This window comes from Epinephelus lanceolatus, chromosome 8, assembly GCF_041903045.1.
Source record: "Epinephelus lanceolatus isolate andai-2023 chromosome 8, ASM4190304v1, whole genome shotgun sequence".
Taxonomy (NCBI): Eukaryota; Metazoa; Chordata; class Actinopteri; order Perciformes; family Serranidae; genus Epinephelus; species Epinephelus lanceolatus.
In genome coordinates this window covers 30,245,535-30,264,251 of record NC_135741.1, presented here as the reverse complement: position 1 = coordinate 30,264,251, position 18,717 = coordinate 30,245,535, and the positions used below count along the sequence as shown (strand labels likewise).

The window sequence follows — 18,717 nt, the reverse complement described above, 5'->3', positions numbered from 1 at the left end:
GAATTGCTTGCTCAGTCTTTCTCCTTATACGAAGTTGAACATCCAGCCAAAATATTGTGGTATACATACAGTGATAAAACAAATGGCAGATTGTCCTTGTTTTTTTTCCAAAGAAAATAGAAAAATATTCAATATCAAGTTCAAATTTCTCCATTGTCTTTTATACTGGACGTAAGATGCAAGATGCAATAGAAACCTCTACCTTTATTATTAAGACAGAATTTCTCCCAAACTAACCACATTTTCTGCCAATATTAATTTCATCATCAAGTGAAGCCCAGGAGAATCTTACTGGGGGGAAATATGTTACTTTAACAAGCCCTGGAGTCCATTAAAACAATTTAATAATAAAATGTTGACTATTTACAATCTCTGAGATAGGTACGGTTTCAGTGGACCTCACAAACTGCTAGTTTTAGTACTTTAATATGGCCTTGAGTTGAATACATATTGTACGATCTTAGTGCTTTGCATGTAAAATCTGATCCAGCAAAGTGATCAAGTCATGGGCAGATCATGAGACAATGGGCCCCTAGGTAGAGATATGTAAAGGGCCCCACCACCTCTCCTACACAAGAACAAGGCAAGACTTTGTGGTGGTTTTGCCTCTTCTTTGTTGTTTTCTGTCTGTTTGTAGTTGTTAATAATCTGTTTTGTAGTTCTGTATCTTTCTTTGTGGTCATTTTGATCTCCTGCTGGTCACTACATGTTAATTTTAATGGCTTGACAGGTGAAAGCCAGCCCCACCCTGGGCCCCTGGGCTTCTGCCTGATAGGCCCATTCAGTAATTCATCCAACAAACTGTCTCCAGTCACTACAGTTAGATTTGAGGCAATTAACTTTAAAATAAGATTGAATATCTAACAAGTGACATATAAGCATATGAATGTAGCTTTTTCTGTACAAAACAAATTGTGTCGACATGGATGTAAGCACAGAGTGAAAAACAGTAATGGAGAGAGAGAGAGTAGAATATTTTATTTTTGTAAAAACCAGGTTTTTAAAACAATTCAAGCCAGACCTTCTTATCTACATTCTTCTCAAACATGAGCAGAGCCAATAATATGTAGAACATGTAGCATCCATGATCATTGGACTGAATGGGGTCATAGTCTAGCTACCTTGTGTTGTAAATGTCTACAACCACAGCTGAAAATAAAGACCTGTTAGAGGAGACTGATCTGAGGAGCCAGCTCAGAGGCTGTTTTTAGGGGGAAGCATTTAGGGTGTTTGTGTTAGGGGAGTGTCATGAGCTCTTCTCGACAAAATGACTTTTATTCATTTTCAGATCAAATCTCCGTTGTTTGATAAAATGTGTTGGTCTCTGCTTCAAAGGTCAAAGGAAGAAATAACGAAATACACAACTGCTCATCAATGCCACAAAAGCACTCATAAACACACTGTATAATTTATATCTGTCTCACACACAACCTCTCTATTAAAGTCTTCAATGAGAAGGTGCTCTTCACTTTATCAACCCCTAGTTGTTTGACTTTAAGGTCAACTCCTGATAAAAGGTGGTTGAAAACAGGTCTGTAACTGAGCCCTTCACAGACTAGTTAGAGTGACAAATCTTCCTCTGAGGACTCCCGCCTGGTGATGTTGATTTCTATCTTTGAAAAGCTAGAGTAGAAAATTCTGAACTGGCAGTTTTTGGGATGTAGGGCCAGACCAGAAACACAACCTTGGGTTTAAGCGATGTGGAAATTAGGAATAAGCAGGTGACCACAGGAGCCACATGGCTACAGTTACCAGAGAATTTACGCTCTGTCATCGCAGATCAACATAGCTTAATATAATTTGGCTGGTTGCATGGAGAGGTGTATTCCTTATCCAAAGATATATTCATGTCTGGTGTATGTAGAGAGGGAGAGAAAAGAATGAGAAAGCCATGTTAAATCAGGGTTTTCTTGCAGGAATCAAGAATCACAGCAAATGAAAAAAAAAAAAAAACCTGGGAGGTGGAGGGTTCATCAGCCAGACAACAAATCAAATGCATCCAACAGTGTGTGTGTGTGGGGTACACATCATCTGTGTGCGGTGCCTGAACCCCATCTGTCAGCTTTAGATACTCTCTCACTCCCTGCCTGGTCAGGCCACGACACAACTAAACAACAGCCAAACCCTCCCGCAGTTCGATTCAGAGAGTCCTTTTAGCAAATCATGGGGGCGTCCGACCCCAGCTTCGGCCCTTCTCAGGGGGAAAGGGGGAGGCCGAGAGAGGAGGGGGAGCCCAGTTTCGGTGGTCTTTAGTTGGCTTTGGCGCGAAGCTGCGCCCTCTTGCCCGTCACAGCCTGGAAACCGGTCTTGATGCTGGCAACGGAGCAGCGGGAGTGGCACGTTTCACACTGCAGGAAATAGAGGCGAGTGTCCTTCTGCAGGATGGTCTCTGGGGAGCGGCAGGTGTGACATGTCACGTATTCCTCTGCGGGGGTGAGAAGATGGTTATTAGCACTGTTCTTGGTAAGGAAGTACAGGCAAGGTGTGCAAATCATAAATTAAATAATGTAGGCAGAGTTGATTAAGAGACCACTGTCAGAGTCCTGGTGGACAAGTAACATTTAAGAATAAATGAATGACATTAACTAGACTTTGATCAACTGTTTATATCTATTTCCTTCTTGTGACTTCCACCTCAACTTTGTGGGAGCTGCCACTTAATATTTGCATAATTTTATTATTCAAGACTTGTTGCCAAGATTCCTCCAAATAAAAAAGATATAATAATACCCGATACCTGTAGTCAGGTTTCCCACACATTATTACGATTCATTTTCAAAGCACTTCCATAACTTTCCCATAATGTTTTACCCCATTACACAACTTTATTTAAGTACTTAACAATGGGTAGGCTTATATAGCAAGACAGCCATACGCTACTAAACACACACACCTCAGGTATTTGCGAATAAGTAAACGAGTAGCGCTTGCTAACTTGACCTGCTTGTTAGACATTTCCACAGCAAGCTGTATCTAGAAATTTACAGATGTCTGGATCCTGGTGATTCAATCACATATGTGTATTTGAATGAATCACAACTAATCATCAGAAGACTAAATGTTGTCTGTAAATAACCAAAATGTTAACAGCCAACTGGTTCATCTAGGCTGGGCTAAGATTTAGTTTGAGACGAGCAGCCTCCCACTCAAGCTAGTGTTAGCTAACCATCAGTAGTAGCTGTCAGCAGCATCATTTAGTGATTCACCACACTGACAGTGAATATTCACAGATCTTACATGGCACAAATCTAAGTGTGAAAGCTGTGATTATCTAGCTAAACAACAGCTTGTCAGCACTTTCTTGTTTTTCTGCCCATGTAACAGCACGTTTCTTTCTCCTAAAAGGGGATGAAGCCTCTACGATGACATATTGCTGGTCTGGATTATGTGTATCAAGTCACAATGTTTCAACAGTCATGCAGCACTAGATTTTAAATTGGTAATACAAGGAACATATTTCACGCAACATCATGTTTTAGGATTTTTATGAACGTATTTTAAGCCAAAACAATGTATATTTAAAAAACCTTTTCCAAAACTGGAACTTTTTTTTAAGTTCAAAACTTTTTCAGGAATTTCATGACCAAACAAACCCTGTGTAGTGGTTGTAAGGGCCCTTTCTTTGTGAATGGGATAAATCATAAATCATTCTTGTATTATACTCATAAACTAAAGCTGAATACAGACAATGAGTGAGTATGATGAAAAAAAGACTAAAAAAAACGATAGTGGTTATTCAAAAAGAATCAAATTGGATTTGTATTTACTATAATTAATAAATAATTACTAGGTTTATTTGTTACTTACTGATATATCTTCTCAACACATTTTCTATCTGTTTCTGTTGAAATCTGCCTTTGATCACAAGCTGGTTATTTCCGTCTATGGAACCACTGTGAGGAGAAAACAGGAACACAAAAAATTTAAACTTACATAACAACGCACACAGAAATATTCCCATTCAGTTTAGAAACTAGTGCCTAAAACTGACACAAAATCTAATTATTATATATTCATAAATGTCTTGATTGTAAATACTAAATCTTACCTTGTTCCCAGCTCAGCCAACAGGAAAGCGAGGAGATGTTTAGGCTGACGATGCAACCTGTGATGAAGTACATAAAAGGTCAGTTCTTAGTACTTTTAAAATGGAGTACTAGTGTGAATTGGGACTGGCAGTAACAGTGTGAGACGTGTGTACAAAGAGGGAGGCTCACAGTTTGCAGATATCTGTGAAGTTGACGAAGGAGGTTTTCTTGGTTCCCACTCGAACCACCTGAGGAGGCTTCATCACAAACTTCCTCTTCTCACCAGCCACCATGTCAGGGTTCTTCTCTCTCATGATGTTGAAGACTCGGTTCAGGAGCTGAGACGGAGAAGGTGCAAAGAGTAAAGCCAACTGTGGACCAGGATTTGAGTCTTGACCACCATTTTCATTATTTGGTTTCACTCCTGTTTGTACCATCTGAGGAATGTTGCTAAAGTCAAGCCCACTGTGTCCCTAGCTGAGTGGGAGATGATTATTCATGCGCTTATTTCTTTCAGTCTTGACTAATGCAGTTCTGTTTTCACCTGCCTTGGCAAGACTCCACTAAATCACCTACAAGTGGCCCAAAATGCTGCTGCCAAGCTTCTGACAAGTCATCCAAAAGGTTTCATGTAACTCCACTTTGAGTCTTTACACCAGCATCCCATCAGAGTTATATTTCAGTTTAAGATTCTTGTGATCACATTTAGAGTCTTGCATGGTCAGACACCTGCCTACGTTAAAGAGCTACTGTGGCCCTACAGCTGCAGCAGGTCTCTCACGTCCTTTCATTAGGGTGTGTTGGTTGTTCCTCATTCCAGGAGTAAGACAAAAGGAAAGTGTGCTTTTAATGTTGCTGTATAAATCAACATTTTATTCAGTGATTTTTTGTCTTGTGATTATTAAGCACTTTCTGGATTTATAGGGAGCGTCCTTTTCCTGTATATTATGTTTGTATGGTCAGATTTGAACACACTCTCCCCGATCACTTCTTGTATTTGATCCAGTTTACAGGAAATAAAGATGTTAAGAACTGAGATACCTTCCTCTTTTTCCCCTTGCTACATTCTTTGATGCAACTCTTTTTTCAACTTGTGCATACACAACAAGATATGACATTTGAGTGGATGAAAAGACTTGCTGTGTCACAACATTATCTAAACTTACATCTTTCCATTTCCCTGAACACAAACAAGCTGTCCTTCCGTGTGTAGAATGAATTACATATGGCCATGTGTTGGCCGTGTGTGTGTGTGTGTGTGTGTGTGTTAGCAGCTATCTTACCTCATCATAAGTGTAGTCTCTTTCGGTGCCGGCCCAGGCTGGTCCAGTAGAGGAGCTAAATGAAATTCCATCATTGTTCTTCCCCTCATCATCCTCCAACGCTGGAAACACATCACACAAACATTTTAGCACACACGTGTCCTCCTTTAGTTTTCTGCTTTTTAACATGAGTTGACTTATTCTCACCGTCATCCTTCTCCAGTGGCTCTCCCTCGTCAAAGTCCACTTTCTTTGACTTTTTCTTTTTGGTGGGAAGCATCAAGTCCAGGTTGTCCTCTTCCAGCACCTCTACCTGCTCTCCTTCAATTTTCAGCTCCTGATTCAGACAAGTGAAAAAATGTAGCACCATGTGAATGTAGTTAAGACAAGAGAAAAAAGAGTGAAGGGAAGGCAATGATAGAAGTGGGGCAAACAGTGCTGATGTAAAATGATTGATGGGATGGAAGAAATAACTGGTGGTGGTTTAAGCTGTGACTGACCTTTAATCCCTCCTCAACATCATTATCAAATACTTTCTTGGGTTTCTTCTTCTTTTTCTTCTGGTTGAAGAAGTTCAAGTCGTTCAAATCATCGGACGGCTCTGGAAGGGCAAAACAAACTGCTTTAATAAAACTTACTGCAGTCTGGCGGTTAGATGCATTATGTAACATCCCTCACAAAGATTATGCACCAACGCCGAGGCATCTCTATTTTCATTCTAACCTTTCTTCCTGCCTTCATCTTCATCTAGATCCAGCTCCCTGTCGTCGCCAGTCTCTGGTTCTGCCTCCTTCGCCTCCACCTCTTTAGCCTCTTCTCCTCCCATCCCCTCTCCTCCTTCCTCGTCCAACATGAAGGGCTTCTTCTTTTTCTTCTTCTTCTTGGTCATGTTGGGATCGAAAATCATCTGAAAGAAAAGAAACAAAAGAACATGAAGTTTTACAACTGTGACGAATTTGTGATGGTGTTTTTCTCTTTTGAGAAATAATTTGGTTTAATCAATTGCTCGACTAATTAGATGTTTTCCTAGCTTCGACTCTTGTGATATTTGATATTCATGGTGATTCTGAATAAGGTAAGTGCTTACAGATGCTGAATGGATTAATTAATTTATAGACAGGCAATGAATCACAACTTTGATTTTCTTAATATGTCTTCAAATCAGTTGCATCCGTTGGGCCACAACAGATCATTTTCAGTGTGTTTCGGTGTGATCATTATCAGTTACAGAAATATGCTGAGTGAGGCAGACAGACATCTCCTCTACTGATACTGTTAGTTTTGTGTATTATCACTCTTTTACCATGGCCACTTGACATTTAAAGGGTAACTTGTCATTTAACCCATGACTAGTTTCCCTAGTAAAGATCCACTGATAACATTAAACAAAAGATGAGTGCTGTTACATATTTTGTTCCTTGATATAAAACTGTGATTCAGTGACTGATGACATTAACGGAATAGTCAATGACATTCATTTGCAAAATGACTGATATGTCATGCTTTGCAAATATGACAGACTCTCAAATGGGACTACAGTATTTGACTTTAATGACAGTTAATAAAATATCTTTAGGAGATCAATTGGATAGTTTGTCGGACAAAATAAAACATCTAAATATGCCAACTGGGAATCTGGGACTACTCTCTGTCATATCATGGAGTATACAATTGATAAGGACAACAACAATTACTCAATATTGAAAATAGTCGAGAATACAGCCTCAAAACAGACACCTGCCATTCAGAGACACATTAAGATAGGTGTTATGATATGACGCTTGATATGTAATATTACAGCACTCCTCCTCGTCTTAACAACCAGCGCTATAGTTTTCTCAGTTAACTGATGCAATATTTTGAAATACTAATTTGTCATCGCTCTCAGATGTATTTTCTTTAATTGACGGAGACCAGAAATTACATGAAGCAAGCTTAATTTGATTTAGAGTCTCGTACAGTTATAAAAAAACATTGTGATATTTAATTTTAATGGTGTTGACCAGCATACTTCGATGGTTGTGATACGCCTAACAGAGCTAACGTTAAAGCACAGTAACGGCTGAACACTGGCCGTTAGCGCTGCAGCTTAGTAACTGGCCAGCTAACACTAGCTAGCTAACTAGCTAACTTCAACCCTTCAGTTTCAGTTACCCAGCAGCTGTGACAGGGCGGATTAATAGACCACCGTCATATTTAATAACCTTCACGCTGTGTTACACCGTGATTCAGAGGTGTACTGGATACATTTTTTTGTCATTTCAGCTGGTGGGGCCGTTGCTAGCTCGGCTGCAGCCATGTGAGAGCTGGTGCGTACAGGGAGGGGAGCAGCAGTTCCGAGGCCCAAAGTCATCCTCAGCACCGATTAGACCCGATAATTCACCTAACTTCACCCAACAAGTGTACACACCGACACAGACCGAACAGCGGATACCCCGGGGGGCTTACCTCGTCTCCTGACATGTTTGCGGGCTGAAAAGTGACTGAAATCTGGCTACTTTTTGTTCCTCGATCAGTCCCACAAGGCTGCGCCGAAAATTTCTTGCATCAGCGCTGAGTCCGCAGTACGCAGGCGTGAAGTCGCCAAATCGTGACGTCAATGCTTTGCGACGTCGCGTTGCAGTCGGGTGTTCAAGAGCAATATTGCACAACCCAAACTGTTGCTAAATATGTCCTTTTTGGCTTTAAGATGTTTCTTTGCATTTGATCAAAAGGATCAGAAGAATCAGGTCCATGCAGACAAAATAACAAAACATTAAATAAAAACTAAACAGATTAAAGTTTAAAAAAGGGCTGGGTTTTTTTGTAAATCATATGCATATTATGCTAAACAGTTCCATTGCGTTTTATTTTTTTACTTTAGGGCTTTTAAATAAGAAACTCATTATGAAACACACTAATGCCCTAATTTGTGTACATAAAACTTTCCAAGTACAACAAGTAAACAGTGTCATTTTAAGAAAAACTTTCACAACGAAAAACTTTCAGGGAAAGCCAATCATGTACATCAAGTCATAAAGCTTCAATACATAGGTTTGCAAAATAAATGATCAGTAGTTTTTGTATCATCACAGAATATACAGTTATTGGTTTCGATTTCAAATCGTTGGCGGTGCAAGTCACTGGATCGATATTAGGAGACAAGCGATAATAGGAGTAAAATTATCATTATCATTATTTTTTTTATATGTTTTACTGAAATTTTTTAGAAACTTTTTGTATTATTGCATTGTTTTTGTAATTTTTTTTCTTTTTTTGGGGACAAATTCACCGGGTTTTTTTTTTTCGGCCTGAGGCTTAGCCATTTTCTATTTGCTCTTTGGTTGTTTTACCTCTTTCCAATGCAGGACAAGGGTGTTTAGCAGAAAATGAAGGCTCTGTAACTATAACTTGCGTTCAGGTCTTCACCCTGTCCTGATCCTGTGAGATTTTTTGTAAAGTTTATATCTTGAATAATAATTTAAACATTAAAAAAAAGTTATTTAGTTTTCTTCACAAAAATGAATAAAATGCTGTGATAAAGGTGTACTGTAAATATATTTTAAACATTCTCCTACACCTGTTAAAACCAAGATGGTCTCGTGACCCCCCCTGAAGCTTTGGTGACCCTTAGTTTTGAGAACCAGTGTGTATGTCTCTCTGATAAGCATAATTTAAAGCCCAATTGATAGCAGACCTGAACAGTCAGAAGCAGGTGTTCATACCAGTGACCAACATCTCATAAGTGTAGGTGTCCAAAATGTTTGACTCACAGTATCTGTGTGTGTCTTTCTGTGTTGATTTGAACTAAAACTACACTGAACAAAACTTTAAATGCAACACTTTTTGTTTGCTCCCATTTTCACAGGGTGAAGTTATAGATCTATGATTTTTTATGCACTCAACAGAAATATTTCTCTCAAATTTTGGTCTCAAATTTGTTAAAATCCATGTTCCATCCATGTCCATCCACCTGGTGTGGAATATCAAGATGCTGATTAAACAGCATCACAACTACACAGGTGTGCCTTGGGATGGTCACAATAAAAGAGGTCCTGAGCTGGTTAGGTGTACTGCCAAATTAACGGAAACGACACTGGAGACATCTCATGGTAGTGAAATGCACATTCCCTTCACGGGTAACAGCTCTGGTGGACATTCCTGCAGTCAGCATGCTAACAGCATGCTCCCCAAAACTTGTGTGTGATCAAACTGCACATTTCAGTAGCCCTTTTTTTTATGACCAGCCCAAGGCACACCTGTGTAGTAATCAAGCTGTTTAATCTGCATCTGGATATACCATACCCAGGACAGATTCTACCATAGTTTTACAAATTTGCTACCAAAATGTGAGAGAAATATCTATCGAGTGCATAAAGAAGTGTCATATTTTTAACTTAAACCTGTGAAAAATGGGAGCAAAAACAAGTGTTGTGTTTAAATTTTTGTTCAGTGTAGAATGATTTCCCAATTCATTGATTAGTTGACCGAAATTAATTGAAATATATTTGGATTTTAACTATCAAGTCAGTTTTCAAGCTAAAACAGCACTCATCTGATGGTTTCAGGTTCTCAAGTGTGAGGATTTGCTGCTTTATTTTGTCTTTGATCGGATATTAAATGCCTTTGGGTTTTGGGCAGCTGTTCAGACATCTCCCTGGGCTCTGGAAAATTATGACATATTATGATTAAAATGTCCTATTATGAATGACAAAACTACAATTAAAGAATTGAAAACCTTTAATGATTTTGCAAATAATATTCTCATCTGGATAAATAAAACATAGAAATGCAAACATGCTTGTCCATCCATCCTTGCGTTGTTTTTTTCCTATGTAAAAAATGTACAATGTGACTTTGAAAAACTAAAGGAATCAACTCTTTAAACTCCAAAATGTTGTAGATTGACTATAATCTAATCTTTTACAAACCACCATCTCCTCCAAGATTCAGTTAATAAGTTGTGACAATAGTTTATTATTATTATTTTTTCAACATTATACAATTTGAAACAAAAACCCTTATGGGAAGGACTGAGACAGACAGAGCAGGATGAAACTGTTAGGTTTAACATCTCTCTTCCGAACCGTGCATTGTGATCTGTATTGTGATTTCCCATCGCTGCATGCTTCACACAACCTCGACAGAACCTCTCAGTGACGGCAGAAATACAGAATATAAAAAGAGACACATTTGGGATATTTACACCAAATAACAAGAACCACTGGTGAGAATGCCTTTGAGGCAGGGAGAAGTCGCTGAAATGTTGACAGGAGGCTAAGAGGAGGCGGGGAAGGGGCAAAGCACGCGGCCTGAAACAAAAGAGGAGGTTTGGATTCTGGCAAAAACACAGCTCATAGCTTATTCGTCCAGCTCATGCTCAGCTGTTCTCCTATTTTCAACAGCATTAACAAATAACGGAGAGCAAAGGAGTGTTATTTTTGTTAAGAAGGAAAAAAAAAAGACATCCAGCCAGTTTAACGCCACAAACACAGGTAAATATGTGAGTCGGAATCAGATTTTTCAGGATTAAGCCCCAGTGAAAATTCCCCTGTTATCCAGTGATGTCAGTAGTGCCACACAGCCTCACACCACAGCTCCTTATCGCACCACAGAGATCATAACATCACACCTCAGTATGAACTCTGTGGGCACTGAAATAACCTCTCAGGAATAGAACCATTGTGTGCAAGTACTGTGTTGAAATTAAGGATAAAAATATTAGGTTACTTTGCCAAGGTGTAGTAATATAGCTTCATTATAAAAGCCCCCAACTGGCTCGTTTGCTAAGCACCCCAGGGTCTCTGTATTTGTAAAGGGGATTGGGAAAACAAAGTATACAGCATTTTTGCCTTTTCTCGTGTTACGTAATGTCAGCGCACCTCAGACACACAGAAATACACTCATACACAACATCCTGTCAGTCCATTCATCCCCCCCCTGCTCCTTTCTCTTCCCTCTCTGATGCAGGTATGATGTGGCAGATGCAGTGTTTACATGGCTTCCATCGCCCAGCGCTGCAGGTCCTCCATGTCGTCCTCGTCTTCCTCTTTCTTGGCTTTTGTGGGTAAAAAAAAAAAAAGACAGTTGTGAGAGATTTGAGTGATACAGTGCGGTCATGTTTAGATGATCTCAGCTGGTTTCCAGACCTCAACGTGAGCTGGGGTCAACCTCTACTTTAAAGGGACAGTTCCAAAATCAAAAGTACATATTTTTCCTCTTATCTGTAGTGCTATTTATCAGTCTAGACTGTCTGCTGTGAGTTTCAGGTGTTTGAGGTATTGACAGTAGAGATGTCTGCCTTCTCTTGAATATAATGGAACTAGAAGGTGCTCAGCTTGTGGTGCTCAAAGTGCCAAAAACATACATTTGAAAAACTCAACAGCAATGTCTCTCTCCAGAAATCCTGACCTGGTAACTCAAGATAAACCACAGACCTTGTTGTGAGCATTTTCATGAAGGAACTTTTCTTTATACTGAACTACACCAGCCCACCATATAACAGCGCAGTAGGAAGCACCCACCGCTAGTTCACCTAGCGTCATTTAGCTGGCTAACGTTATACCTCAGCAGAGAAGGTTGCTACTGATGTTCACATCTTGTGCTGTCACAAGCACATGATAAGATGAACACTTCCTACACAGCAGATATCTCAAACACTTAGCAACTCACACCAAATCAATCTAGATTGATAAATAGCACTGCAGGTAAGAGGAAAAATATGTAGTTGTAATTTTGGGGTGAACTGTCCCTTTAACAGTTGAGCTTAAGGCAAAAGTTCAATATTTTGAAAAATACAGTTATTTGCCTTCTGATACAGAGTGACATTACATGGGTGACTGGTTATTACTGGTGTATAAGCAGGAAAACTAAATTGTTGTTACTGTTCCAATGGGGGAATTTCACCTGATAATTAAGTCAGATAATGTGGATGACAGGAGATGGCACTTAAACACAGTTTTGTAGGACAATGCACCATGCCACACTGTAAAAACTTGTTAGGAATGGCTTGAGGAACATGACAAAGAGCTCAAGGCATCAATCTGGCCTCAAAATTCCCCCCACCCCAATGTGATCGAGCATTCGTTTGACATGCTGGCACCTCAGAGGTACCACTGATCCATGGTGGTACCTCAACATGTCAAGGCATGGACACAGGACCTCTAGGGGGTGTTCTGAGGTGTCTGGCACCAGGGCTTTAGTGGCAGCTCTTTTCAGACCTGTCAGTTTTGATGGGCAGTACCAGCACGTCCCACAAAGTGTCAAACTATTTCTTTAACTTAAATAAATGAATACAGATGCTGCAGTCAGGTTTCTGTACCGGTTAATCCAAAGGCTCTTACCAGGTCTCGAAGGTAATGAAGTAGAAGGCACACTGGGGAGGGGGACATTCTCTGCTCCCCCAATCTCCAGCAGGTTTTTGTCCAGCTCCTCCTGTTCCAGCTCATCCAGCTCCGCCAGCAGCTCATCCTGACAAACACAGCGAGCAACACTCAAGATGAGGATCATCATGAACTAATTCATGCAAAGACAAAACACCAAAGATATTTATCAAAGTAAAATGATACAGATTAAATATCAAATGCTGCTTTTATTTTTCAATATTTCTCATTTGTTTTATCTGGTCCTAATCTTGTGTGTCTGTACACTCGGTGACTAAAACGTCTGAGAGTTTAATCAAAATACTTCAAGTCAGTTGACTGAGATTTCTAAAAGGAGCGTATTCATTCTTTCTGCTGTGTTATCCCCAAATGACTGAATACCATCAATTATGGTGAAATGGGTCTATGAATAGGACCATTCAAAAATAAGGCAGCCTTAACGCTGGAGTAAAGACTCAGGAAACACAGAGGCCAACACACTGTGTTTAACCTGGTGGGCCACAAAACAGAGCTGATCTGCAACGAGGATGATGCTTAACTTTACTGGGTTAAACCTGTGTTATCATCAGTCCATCATTTGTTACTGTATGTTAACACAGAAGTAAAACATGTCCTCATGAATGTAAAAATCTTATATTTGAAAAGCATCGCCCACCTCATCGAATTCCTCTCCGAAGCCGACAGGTTTAGAGATGGCGTCAGATATTTCCTGGGCCAGTTCCTGCTGCTCTGTAATGTCCTGCATCAGGTCGTCCACCTTGTCAATGTCCCTGAAACGAAAAGCAGCGGGTGATTCACATGTGAGCAAATTACATCTGAAGTGTAAGTTGGCAAAGTTGGAGGTATTTTAGCATTTAAGCAGGGAAATACGTACAATATTACTTTTGAGCCTGTTTGTTACTGATAACATTATGATAACATTTGGTGCTGATGGGTTTGGATTAGGGAGGTATTGCTGCATGTGGGTCAAATCCTGGGCAAAGCATATTCCTTATAATCTTTCTATTGATTTAAAACAGACCGACTCTTTTTTTCCATTCTCCTTGCAGTCCCATGAAGAAAATGGAGAAGCAGCAATCTACAAATATATTCAAAAAAATATATATTTTTATGGCTTTTTTGCCGTTATTAGACAGGACAGTATTAAGCCTGAAGGGGGGAGAAAGACGGGGTGACATGCAGCAAAGGGCCACAGGCTGGTTAAAACCTGCGGCTGCTGCGGCACCCTAAAAAATGATATTTTCATAAACACTGATTCACTTCAGTCCAGTCCATCAATCAATTGAATTGTAAAGAATGTAAACGTGTACTGTGCAGAACTGTTGGTCACTGTTTGGAAACACGTTCACCAGTCAAAGGGAAAGTCAACCCCACATTCACTCTCGTTTTACATTTTGCCTCACTGTATTAGCATTATTTCTGCACTGTGCGTCTTGGTCTCTTGTGTGATGCTTACAGTGTACCTGGTCACTACCATCACACACCTCCAATGGGTCATATGTGATGATTGAGAGGGATAACTTTTGTATGAGTCTGTACATTGTTTGTTTGACTGCAGTGATTGTACATATTTGATATGTTATAGTATTTTTTTAAAGTTCCTTTTTATATATTTTTATTGTTATGTTTCTATTCTATTTTTATGTTCCTGACGGTTGCAGTACTCTTTTAATGTGTTCAATGTATGTTTAATATACGCACCAAAGACCAAAGCATGTTCCTTCTAAGTGAATCCTGCTTTCTGATAAACTTCATTCTGACTGTCATTCATTGTTTTTTGGGAAAATGTGCACAGTTCATTTTTAATCAGTGACTGGTACTCGCTCTTACATGTTTTCATGGGCATTCTTCATGGCCTTGGCAGCGAAACCCATGTTTTTGAGCACTTCAGTGTTGGTGTTAGCATTCTCCAGAGCCTCCCTCTGGAACTCGATGGTCGACAGCGTGCCATCGATCTGGGCGAGCTGCTTCTCATACCTCTTCTTTCTTTTCAATGCCTGCAGAGCCGCTGAGGAGATCAAAAGAGAAGAGGAGCAGTCAGGACGAATAGATCTCACAAAAATAGATTTGGTTGTGTAGACATGACGTATAATGACAGTGAAGTAAAACTATGAGTCATGGGGATTGGTTTGTCCTTTGACAGTCAACATATATTTTGCTCTGTGAACTTACAGTGACCCACCACTGAGTGGAATCATAAGATAAACCCTTACACACCAATCTACCATGTTAGTGACTGTTACATCAGTGACAACAATTAGTCATAACTTGTGACCGGCACTTAGTTGATGAAATGGAAAAACTGGAAAGTAAAAAATGAAACAGCCCCAGCAGTCACATGACCAAAACCACTAACTCAAACCTGATAGGCTGTAGTGAAGCTATCAGACAGTCAGTGTCACGCTGGGTTGACTCATTGTGTGTCAATCTTTGTGAAGCTGGAGGAGGAAATATCTAGGGTAAGGTCAATGTACAGAAGGTATTCAAGCCAAGTACAAGAATATGCTTTTTTTTTTGTTGAAACCACTGTAACACCAGAGAGACTGTGACTACTTTATCAACCTCCTGCGATTCTTTACCTAATGGATAACCTAAAGTATAGGTGAGGCAGGGCAATATAGATTTATATCTCATAATTGCAATAACAAATGATAATTTTTGCCCTGCTTGTGGCGACATAAATCAATCTCTTGGTGATTCTGTCAATTGGTTTCACCTCTTTCTCCAACACACTGAAAGCAACACATCTCAACAACTGCTGACTGCACTGGTGACCCCCTTAACTATTGTTTTGCACCACTTTTGGGTCAAAATTTTACTCTGATGTCTTTGAAACTACTGCCCTGACTTCCACAGTACACACTGGTTTATCAATACATTACATACTGATTTTGAATAATTAAAATGGGTTCAGCAGTATGGATTCACGGGTTCCAGCTGTGGTTTCTCGTTCTCTCCTGTTATTAATGTTTACTACAGACATTCTGCTGTTCTCTGCCGCTAATCAAGAAAGGAAAAGTTGTCAGTTTTATGTTATAGCCTTGATATGTATTTATCTTTTAATAAAAACATAATTTTATGCCCCCAGCATCAATCTTTTCCCATAGTATTGAAAACAGTATTGAATATCACTCTTTTTCAAGGTTGAGTTAAAAATTCTAGTATTGTGACAACACTACTGACGATATTTATCATCCCATATGATTTATCATACACATTTGCTGACCCTTTCGATCTGTATTCTGGCAGTGTCATCGACCTAAAATGTCCATTTGCACACAAGTAATAATCACAGTAAATTCAACAATCAACCCACCACATTAATGAGCTTATTGATGTCAAAAGCACTGGTTCCCAACCCTGGGGGTCCCAAGTCCTAATGGGAGTCTTCTTGATTTTCAGGGGTGTAAAAAAACACCCCTATAATAAAATAAAATAATAAAAATAAATAATAATAATAAAAGGCTTACTGAAAATTATACAGTAAGCCTTTTATCTCAACATTTCATTAATGTCTGTTTAGAGCACTAAATTAAATTGTTATTTTTAAAGTTTAGATTATAATTCTACATATAAGTTTAAAAAAGAAAATCCCCACAGGATTACAGGAAGTCCTGAACACAAGCTATAGTCATAGACCCTTCTGCTAAACAGCCTGGTGCTGTGTTAGAAAAGTACGTAGTTAACATCACCAAAGAGCTAATAGAACAATAAGTGTAAGGGAGAAGACAAGACCGAAGAAGCCTATTAAGAATGTATGATTGTTAAAAACCTAAAAAAAGTACATAATACAGAAAGAGAATCATAAAAAGTTCCTAAGAATATCAGGAAAACTCATCTCTGTTGTAACATTCACAGGAATTAATCTGCCCAAAATTCATCCAAATCACATATTTTACACAAAATTCCTGCAGTTATCGACTATTTGGATTAAATGTACAGATTACCAGTTGTTCTGTGTTGCTGTTCTGTATTAAATATGATATAAAAAAAACTTAGTCAGGGGTTGTCAGTTTACTCAATGACAGAAAAGGGGTCCCTTAAGGTCAAAGGTTGGTAACCTCTGATCCAGGGCAATGAACTCCTATATGCTTGTATAGTGTATTTGTTTGTTATAAAAGGGTCTTCTGGTTACTGTATTATGTTTGTTCCCATATTACTGATGACAAACAACATTATGGGTCTTTCTATTTGTTTCGTGGCATCATTATCTGCTACAGTAAGCTCCCAGGCAGCTACAGGACCCGCTGGAGGTTTCTATGCGGACTTCTGACCAAGGTGCAAACACGCCCACCTCTCTGCCAGTAATATCACGTCTGTTTAACATGTGCAACTTCGATATTCAACCCTTGTCCTGACACACTGAGCCAATATCTTTACTGTCAGTCTCTCTGCAGTGGTATGTCTCACAGCTAACTGTAGCTGTGTCGCTTGCCACACCTTTAAATAAGTCTTTTTAAATGGCCACCGATCAATCAGACGGAAATATATCACCACAGGTATGTTGGAAAAAGGCAAAGCTAGCGTTAAAAAGTAAAAGAAAACCCCTCACGAGATAACCTAATCAAATCTAACACACACTCGATAAAAACATCCACTTATCTCGGGTGCTGTCGCCGTGAAAGCGACGGTAGGTGAGACTGGCAACACTTCTGACAGCTGGGCAAAGTTAGCCAACTTAGCTAACGTGCTAACAGTTAGCTTAGCCTTGTTGACCAGGCAATCTTAGGATACAGCGTGGAAACTATGAGAAAATACGCTCTGGTATCTCACCTCTTTTGTTTTTCGTGCCGTTTTTCTTGGCGATTTGCAGTTCCTGCTCGATCTTTTTCTCTAGAAATTCCTGCTTCTTCGTTAGCATCTCCTCCGTCTCTCGGAGTTTCTGGATCGCCTCCTGTGGGCTCGGTCCCTTTCCTCCTTTTCCACCTCCTCCAATTAGCTTTTGTATCCACGCCATAGTTGGAGTGCTACTATTACACTAATTGTGAAATAAAATAATAAACCGAATCTGCGAAACACACGGTGAAGTCGAGCTTTGCTACCTCGCTGCTAGGCTACACTGACACTTCGCCCTAGCCTGAAACCTGCAAGGATTGTTGATGTTTTTCCACTTCCTGGAAAGGGCCCGATGACGTCACATTGCCCAATGGAATGTTGGGAGGGGGTGTTGTGTCTGTCTCCATCTGCTGGACAGCTGGAGCATCAACATGACTGTGTAGCTTTACTTTGCAATTATTTTATTTTAGGTTCTGTTTGTTACTTATTGGGTTTTATTCAACAACTTTAAATTGTTATATTTTGTATTTAATTTACCACAAACTGGGTATGGGCAAGTTTTCATCTATCATAGCTAGAAACTGTAAAAACAGAGACTATCATTGGCATTTTCAATTTCTGACATTCCTTGGACATGTGTGACAAATGCTTGTCAGAAAAAAACAACAACAAAAAAAACAAACAAATCTGAGCTTAAAATAGTGAAATTTCATCAAAATCACTTTATTCTACGTCTCATTTAAAATGTAACTGATTGCACTAACTTTAAAAGTTTAATACCTAATATATGGTGGTCATGCCTTTTTCTGTCAGTCACTCAGGAAGGCTCAAAGAAAAAGATCTGTAAGTTCAGAGAAGGTAAGAAATAAATAAATATTTTCTCTCCTGGCATCTTGTTCTCGGCATTATGCATAATTTCATTTTATGACGAATTTCCATTTATATCTAAATGTTTCAAGAGTACCAGCAGGTGCACTGTCCTGCTGCAGTGAACCTGTGGCCACACCCAAACCACTGACATCACAGCAGGTGTTTTCCATCAGCTGTCAGAGTCAATACACCCAGCACACAAAGGCACACATAACAAGAGGCTCTGTTACTATAGTGATGGTCCTGTACCATGGGGAATGTTTTCCCTTTAGACAGAAATCATTCAGATCAGAGAATTCTTATTTGTCCTATAACATGTGGAGAAAGGATCTGTAAGGTTTGGATGGGGTACTCCAGCAATTTCATATAGCACCTATCAGAGGTAGGACCAAGTCACTGTTTTGTAAGTCACAAGTAACT

At 39.5% G+C, this 18,717-nt stretch overlaps 2 protein-coding genes across 3 annotated transcripts; both read right to left on the bottom strand.

The window, feature by feature from the left end:
* Positions 1 to 953: 953 nt before the first annotated feature.
* Positions 954 to 7,878, bottom strand: eif2s2 (eukaryotic translation initiation factor 2, subunit 2 beta). Of its 2 annotated transcripts, none has more exons than XM_033630194.2 (9): positions 7,739 to 7,878; positions 6,014 to 6,197; positions 5,791 to 5,909; positions 5,498 to 5,627; positions 5,312 to 5,412; positions 4,218 to 4,366; positions 4,049 to 4,105; positions 3,808 to 3,893; positions 954 to 2,425 (listed from the first exon to the last, which is right to left on the bottom strand). In XM_033630194.2, exons 1-9 carry the CDS (start codon positions 7,751 to 7,753, stop codon positions 2,250 to 2,252), a joined length of 1,017 nt encoding a protein of 338 aa, XP_033486085.1. In that variant the 5' UTR covers positions 7,754 to 7,878; the 3' UTR covers positions 954 to 2,249. The 2 variants fall into 2 exon arrangements, with proteins under 2 accessions (XP_033486085.1, XP_033486086.1); XM_033630195.2 differs by having other exon boundaries at positions 5,791 to 5,891.
* Positions 7,879 to 9,991: 2,113 nt separating this feature from the next.
* Positions 9,992 to 17,778, bottom strand: LOC117257649 (charged multivesicular body protein 4c-like). The gene is made up of 5 exons (XM_033627889.2): positions 17,425 to 17,778; positions 14,482 to 14,659; positions 13,307 to 13,421; positions 12,613 to 12,739; positions 9,992 to 11,327 (listed from the first exon to the last, which is right to left on the bottom strand). Exons 1-5 carry the CDS (start codon positions 17,606 to 17,608, stop codon positions 11,263 to 11,265), a joined length of 669 nt encoding a protein of 222 aa, XP_033483780.1. The 5' UTR covers positions 17,609 to 17,778; the 3' UTR covers positions 9,992 to 11,262.
* Positions 17,779 to 18,717: the final 939 nt, after the last annotated feature.

Bases quoted from the DNA above. Each gene is read 5' to 3' on its own strand.
- eif2s2 (XM_033630194.2), bottom strand. The intron at 5,910-6,013 runs GTTAGAATGAAA...TTATTAAAGCAG, and splicing joins AGATGAAGGCAGGAAGAAAG to TTTGTTTTGCCCTTCCAGAG. The intron at 4,367-5,311 runs GTAAGATAGCTG...TCTCCGTCTCAG, and splicing joins GAGACTACACTTATGATGAG to CTCCTGAACCGAGTCTTCAA.
- LOC117257649 (XM_033627889.2), bottom strand. From the start codon at position 17,608: ATGGCGTGGATACAAAAGCTAATTGGAGGAGGTGGAAAAGGAGGAAAG. The intron at 14,660-17,424 runs GTGAGATACCAG...TGATCTCCTCAG, and splicing joins CGGCACGAAAAACAAAAGAG to CGGCTCTGCAGGCATTGAAA. The intron at 11,328-12,612 runs GTAAGAGCCTTT...TACCCACAAAAG, and splicing joins TTCATTACCTTCGAGACCTG to CCAAGAAAGAGGAAGACGAG.